Source organism: Leptidea sinapis, chromosome 25 (assembly GCF_905404315.1).
Source record: "Leptidea sinapis chromosome 25, ilLepSina1.1, whole genome shotgun sequence".
NCBI lineage: Eukaryota > Metazoa > Arthropoda > Insecta > Lepidoptera > Pieridae > Leptidea > Leptidea sinapis.
This window is the reverse complement of record NC_066289.1, coordinates 734,298-741,938: the sequence shown is the minus strand read 5'-3', so window position 1 is coordinate 741,938 and position 7,641 is coordinate 734,298. Positions and strand designations below refer to the sequence as shown.

The following is a 7,641-nucleotide window of genomic DNA, read 5'->3' as shown; positions in this document are numbered from 1 at the left end:
AAATGCGTTGTGAAATGCATGCGTCATGTTGACAGGGCGTCAACATGACGCGGGTGGTTTTTCGCATTTTTACGCTATGTCCGGTGTTGGAATTCGGCTGCTGATATCAACCCGAACAATGTTTCTAAGCATTCCCCGTAATAAATGCGGTAGAAGATGCAGAGTGATCCCACATTTCTACGCAATCAAGCCGATAGGAGTTGCCTTGATCGTCGATGATTCGAGCCAGTCTTCGTTGTATGCTGTCAAATGGAAGAAGCTTATTCTAGGAGCACCCGCCCAGAGGTGAGAACAGTGCTACATACGAATCTTAATGTGCGCCCTACATAACATACATACTGCAGGCGGTGGCTTAAAGTGAAGGACTGTCGCGCTCTACTGACTACAACTTTATAAAGGCCAATTTGGCCTTCTCTTCCAAGTGAACAAGAAACTGAACATCGCACGATATATCGACGCCGAGTATACTGATATTAGCCGATACGACAAACGGAGACTTTTTAGCAGTGAAAGCGGAAGGTGCGCGAATGTTACGCGCTTTTTTTTAACGTAGGTACTTATGTCGTATCGTCCTGGATACACCGCACAAGGAAGCTCATTCTACAGCTTTGTAGTACGTGCAAGAAAGCTCCTTAAAAACCGCGCAATGGAGGACCGCCGACATCCTGATGGTGGTAATGATATCCTAATTTGTGGCGTTTTGTGCGAAGGTGGAATTCGCGGGAGCAATCAGTGAAACAGCTCTTCGGAACACTCCCCGTGATAAATGCGGTAAAAGACACACAATGAAGCGACGTCTCTACGCAACGCCAAGTGATCCAGCCGTTCACAGATCACTGGGTCCCCGACAGTTCAGAATGATCATCACTATGAACACATGAGCAGCTGCGGCAGCTGGAAGGAGGAGCATCGCGAGTGCTGATCATCAGTAAATCGTAAAGGGGCTCCATAAACCAACACTCGAGTCACAAGTCCCTGGCACCATTCGGAGTTATTCAGTGAATGCGGCACCCGCACGATAATTCTATGGAATGATAATTGGTATTCGTACCTGTGTTCTGGCGGGTCGTTGAAGCACTGTTTAATGCGGAAAAACAAGTGTACCAGTCAGCAGATGTTAAGTGAACACTAGAGGAACCACAGGAGTGGTGCCACATATAGGGTTTTTAGTTTGTAATGTAAGCTTGTGTGATATGGTGATATAATAAAGATAAAATATCATAACAATGTCTTTTAATGTGCGGCATCCTGCTACTTTCATCCAGGATGGATGTTGAATTGCAAATCCAGGCTAAAGAAGAGAGATTGTGGTAAATACTCAATGATATTTTTAATGATTGTAAATTGTCCCAAATAAGTCTCATTACTATGTACCAACACATGATCTTTACTCATATAAGAAACTAAGTAATATAAATTAAATAACAGATTTTTATAAAATATATATATTTAGTATGTTAACATTTATAACTACAGTTAGTACAATATATAACAGCTAGCACCGTTTACCAAATACAAGTAATATTTAATAAGTATATTGATCAAAGTAAATACTGGTGGGAATAATGGCAATTATTTTTTTGTAATCATAAAACCAGATGATTTTATCAGGAGAAGCATGTGCTAAACCAGAAAAATTATGCATATTCTGTCTACATAGTGTATTATTTTTATTATTATTAACAAAATAGCATAAAATCATTAATAATACAAATGATCATATACTTACTCAATATACTTATCAAACTCTCGATCAATTAAATAAAATGAACAATATACATGGCAGCTCATAATATGTCAACTTTCAATGTAACAAAAAGTATTACACTCAAAACAATATTATAGTAAAAAAAATATATAATCTAGATCATTTGTACAAATATTCACGAGTGGAATGTCAAGTTACTTCCAAGTAATAAGTTAGTAAGGTAAGTAAATAATCATTTACATTATGTATATTGTCCTACATTCCAACACCATTACATTCTAATTGATAATACAATTAAATTAATGTAAGTAATACAAACACAACAAGAATTCTTTTTCAAAGAACTTTGACAATTTACATAAATATATCATATAATATGTTAACAGAGATTCAATAAATCATGAAAAATGAGTATTATATCATCTATAATTATGACAAGAGTAATTAAGTGTATTATTTCATTTGTCTTAGCGGACAACATGTAATTCAATGGTTGAATTTTTTTGTGACACATAAGGAATTAGATTCTTTTCAATGCTTTGAGGCAATTCATGCCATACACATTTACCAATTAATGGGACCTCTTCAAGAGGTGGTCTGAACACTACTAACAATGTTAAACAGCAGCCATCTGCAGATGGATCTGCTTCCACATTAAGAAGTCCCAAAGGTCTGTGCTGGGCAACATCTGCTCCAAACATTTCAACCATAAATCTCCTTAGTGTTGAATGAACACTTTTTGCCGGATGTATTTCACACGTAGGAAAGTGTATGGCAGTTTTTTCACTTAATAATACATGCATTCGATTTGTACTTCTCTTTTTTATTAGAACAACTAACCTTAACATATCCTTTGAATGTGGCACGTTAGCAGGTAAAATATCTTTATGCCAATTTACACCCGGGTGGCTGTTTTTGTATGATTTAGCCTTTTCAATTAAATGTAATACATCATTAGCTCGTAATGAGATTTCATCCAGATTTGAGATCCATTTTGCTTGTAAGGACTCTTTATCAGCCTTTGCTGGTGTTTTAAGTTCTCCCCCAAGGATTCTGCCAGTTAAAACAAACCTGTACCATGTTCCACCAGCTGTTTCGACGACTAATAATGTTTCCGGTCGGCAGTTTAAGCCAGTCTCCTCAAGCACTTCCCGAGCAGCTGCTTGAACAATGGTCTCCCTAGGCTCCATTCGACCTGCGGGCAAATACCATTTCCCAGCACAGCTCTCCTTCGCTTCTTGCATCATTAAAATTTCATCATTATCATTCAATATCACGCAGGCTACGACGTAAGTTACATTACTACCAAGAACTGGTTTATAATTTGATGGCGTGGTAGGTGTTATTCCTTGAGATTCCGCAACAGAATTTTGATCAGCTATTGTAAAATCACAGAAATCATTTTCATCTCCATCGATGCCCAATCCGTCTAGCAGTCTATTTAGATTCAACTCGATTTTGCTAGCCATGATAATATCTAGAATATGGTAGGTAAATAGCAGCACTTTCTAACGGCAATAAGTAAGGTGAATGTTTAGGGAATTTATAAGATATATTGTAATTTCATTATCACATAGTTCTCTGCAATAAATTTTGGTATGCTTAAATCCGCGCCTAAAATTCGATTTTACGTAAACAAAAAAATGGAATGTGCAAAGTAAAATAAATTCAGGTTTCAGCACTAAGACAGAGAGTAGGTACAATACCAGGGGTGGGACAGTGACGTCTTCAGAAGACTGTAGTGCCATCTGTTAGTTGGCCCGAAAATGAAAGCTTTGGCAGCTGTCACTCGCTTTGAAACGTTTCAACTTTTCTTTATTTGTGTTGCTGCCCACTGGTCATAAAATGGCAGCTACGCCTAGCGATTGCACATGTATGTAGCTCTCGTGTTCCATTTTGCATATTTACACTACTAAATCTATCCTTTATGTTCTATGTTTTGACAAAATTAGATAACTCTACGCGCAATTTCAACATGGTAAAAAATTGCAATACCTACATTAAAAAGTAGAGTTAGTTATTTAATTGCGTCAGAACATTAAAAATGAATTTTATAATTTCGAGCTTATATATAGTTATTTTCGGGGCCAATCTCCAGATGGCGCCAGCTTTCAAATAGACAGCTCTTAATGCGTAGAGAGGGCTCTCTTTTCCCTATACATTATTATACTCTTTGGTACAATACGAATGTCGAATACTCAATACAGACTAGGTAATGGTAAAAAAGGGCGGAAACTTAAGATCGGTCGCACGTAATTTTAATAATTTTTCATTTTATTTTTAAATTTCATGTAAATATTTAGATGTTTTGATCAGATAAGTTGTAGTTTGTATATATTTTAGTAGTTAGTTTTTATTAAAGTGTTAATTTGTATAAATTTCATCCTATTGGTAAGTCTTCTTTTCTTCACTTTTCTATAATATGATGGACCCCCCGGATGATCCTGGGGGGACAGCCCCTGATATAGGTCATGTAGTGACAATCTCTAATAATGACGAAGGTAGCACTATGGATACAGATGGTTCTGTGTTTCAGACATCTAGTGGCCGTAAAAGAGTGTCAGCTCGACCCAGAATATGCAGACACTGTAATATAAGACGACGAAAACACCGTGGTGATAAGAAAGATATTAAGGAAAGTGATTGCAAATGTGTAGACATTACTGACAAACAAATTCTTTCCAAAGTCGATTCCTGCAATAATTCTTCTATAGTAGTAGAGACAATACAAAAAATAACACAGACACTCCACAACAGCCACAGCCCCCTGTTGCAAGGCTGTTATATAACTCATTAGATGCTGCTCCTTTTATTGTATACATTCAGAAACAGTATTCATCTCCCGATGATAATGTTACTTTACATCCAGTTACATTTGGTCGTTTTCTCAAAAGAAATTCTATTAAAAATATTGTGAATGGAAGTTTAAAAAGGATAGGCCGGAATAGGTTATCTATTTCTTTTTCTAAGTACCAAGATGCAAATGACTTTGTTGAAAACAAAAATTTAGAAAATGAAAAATATATGGCTTTTATTCCATCATTTTCTGTGAGTAGAATAGGAATAGTCAGAGGAGTACCAGCTGAGTGGTCTGAAGAGGAAATAAAAGATAATGTTTCTGTTCCTATTGGCTGTGGTCCAATCATAAAAATTAGGAGAATAAAACGAAAGATGATGATTGATGGACAAAACCATCTTAAATGTACTGAGTCTGTGGTATTTACTTTTGATGGACAGTTTTTGCCTAAACGAATATATATGTGCTACACTTCTCTTACTGTAGACTTGTATATATATCCTACTATTCAATGCTACAATTGTTGTCGGTTTGGTCATGGGAAATCTCAATGCAGATCTAAACCAAGATGTTTTAGATGTGGTCAAGGACATAGTGGTGATAACTGCTCTGTTCAAGATGATTTTATATCTTGTTGTTTATGTAAAGGTTCCCATATTGCAACTGATAAAAAATGTTTAGAATATGAAAGACAAAGAGCTATAAAGGAATCAATGGCTAAAAACTGTATTTCCTATTCAGAAGCTTCAAAGATACATCCATCTGTCTCTCGAATTTCATATGCAGATACATTACTCTCATCACCTAACATCACTCCTACTACTTTTCCAACCCAGCATCAACATTCAACACCTAAAGCTATAAACAATACTTCATATAAAAAAACTGTTTTTGTTAAACCAAAGCCTCCACCTACACTTAGCAAAGGATATGACAAATCTGCTCACCAAGAAATTTTAAGGGATTTTAATATTCCCCAACCCTCTAATGGATGTGCATTAATTAACAAAGAAAATGAAAATCCTTTGGAATCCTCAGTAATTGATTTAATTATTTCTCTTATAAAATCTCTTAGTCAATCGAATGAATTTTCACCGTCCAACGCTGCCTTATTAGTTTCTGCAATTACTCAAATTTATAAACCAAATAATGGACAAAGTTCTTCAATGGAATTGTCAAAGCATCACTCCTAAAAAAAGTGATCTAATTTATTTATTAAATAAATAAAAACCTTATATCTGTGCTCTTCAAGAGACATGGTTGAAACCAGGATATTTATTTAAGATTCGTGGTTATTCATGTCTCAGAGAAGATCGTGTGGATGGGCATGGCGGAGTAGCCATGCTTGTGAAACACCCTCTTTCCTTTTCTCTCTTCTCTATTCCTTCTCACAGTAATGATTTTTCTATTATTGCTGCTTTAGTTGAAAATATCTGTTATGTATCTATTTATATACCTCATCCTTCTTCTGCAATCTTAAAGGAAATTAAAGATATTATTTCCATTCTTCCGAAGCCTTTTATGATCCTTGGTGATTTTAACTGTCGCCATGAATCCTGGGGTTACTTATCTTCTAATAGTTATGGTAACACATTAATAGATATATTTGATTCAGTGAATTTGTGTATATTAAATGATGGTCGTCCTACACGACGTTCTCATCCTGACGAGGGCCCAAGTGCTCCAGATTTAACAGTCACTACACCTAATCTTGCTTCTTCTTTTTCCTGGGATCCATTACGATCTACTTTTGGTAGTGATCACTTCCCACTATTATTATCATTTCCAACCTGCAATAATAACAATAAAGTATTACATAAAACTTATTCTCCTCGTTTAAAATATAAGCTTAATGATGTTGATTGGGATTTATATAAAGATCTAATAAAAAACAAAATTATTACACTTCCAAAAATTAATCCAGGTACAGAATCTCAGTGTGCAGATTCTTTAGCAAGAATCTTTATTGAGGTTGCCAATGAGATATTTCCAAGTAAAAATAGCTCTTTGGGTTTTATTCCTTCTCCTCCTTGGTGGGATAACGAATGTACTGTGGCAGTAAAGAGAAGAAAATATGCTGAAATTACATACTGTCAATGTTCCACTGATGAGAATTTTGAAATACTTACAAAGAGTATGTCAGAAACTTCAAAATTTCTAAAGAAAAAGAAATTTGATGGCTGGAAAAATTTCTGCTATTCAATATCACCTGATGTCAAACCATCTCTTGTATGGCAAAATATAAGAAGGTTTAGATCTGCATACAAAGATTCATCCCCAAAATCAATCCCTTTTCATTTAGTTAATAGCTTTTTAGATAAATTGGCTCCACCTTTCGTTCCTGAAGACTTAATAATTGGTTACCCTGTAATAAATATAAATAATGACAATTGTTTTGGTTTAAACAGTATATTTTCTCTCACTGAACTAAAAGGTGTATTGTCTCATGTTAAGGATTCTGCTCCTGGACTGGACGGTATTCCGTATTCCTTTATCTCTCATTTAGATGATGATGCTTTATTTTATTATTTATCTCTTATGAATTCCATAGTGACATCTGGTAACATCCCCTCCACGTGGAAACGTCAAGAAATAATTCCCGTACTGAAACCTAATAGGTGTTCTTCAGACCATTCTGCCTATCGCCCAATCGCACTTTCTTCTGTTTTGATGAAAATTACAGAACATCTTATAAAAAATCGTTTAGAATGGTTTGTTGAGCATGACGGTCTATTATGTGAATCCCAATTCGGTTTCAGACGTGGGAAAAGTACTATTGATAGCTTAACCTTTCCGCATCAGCGCGCTCCGGATCTCGCTGTACACTATAGATCGGCAAGCTTCCGGCATTTTCGCGGCATTTTCCCCGTGTGTATTATTTTACGTGTAGTTATAAAATGCTTATAACTAGGGTGATTTGAGTGACTGTCACTGAAAGCTATTGAAACAAGCTATAAGACCATGTATAAATTATTCATATTGTCTTTCTTTTTTATTTCACAAAGACTTTTCATTCGAAAAAAAGTGTAAAAATAGGTATATTTTAAAATAAATATTGTTATTATTGTTAATTACTTGTTTTATTTATTTCCTTTTATGTTTTTGTAATGAATAGTATATGTTAATTATAAAATTA

At 35.2% G+C, this 7,641-nt stretch overlaps 2 protein-coding genes across 2 annotated transcripts in view; both read right to left on the bottom strand.

Moving 5' to 3' along the window:
• Positions 1-7,641, bottom strand: part of LOC126972240 (transmembrane protein 127-like) — a 551,958-nt gene that overhangs the window by 152,810 nt on the left and 391,507 nt on the right. The window lies entirely within an intron of this gene.
• On the bottom strand, positions 1,430-3,410 carry LOC126972235 (8-oxo-dGDP phosphatase NUDT18). Its single transcript, XM_050818881.1, has one exon. The coding sequence runs from the start codon at positions 3,175-3,177 to the stop codon at positions 2,176-2,178; it is 1,002 nt and encodes a 333-aa protein (XP_050674838.1). The 5' UTR covers positions 3,178-3,410; the 3' UTR covers positions 1,430-2,175.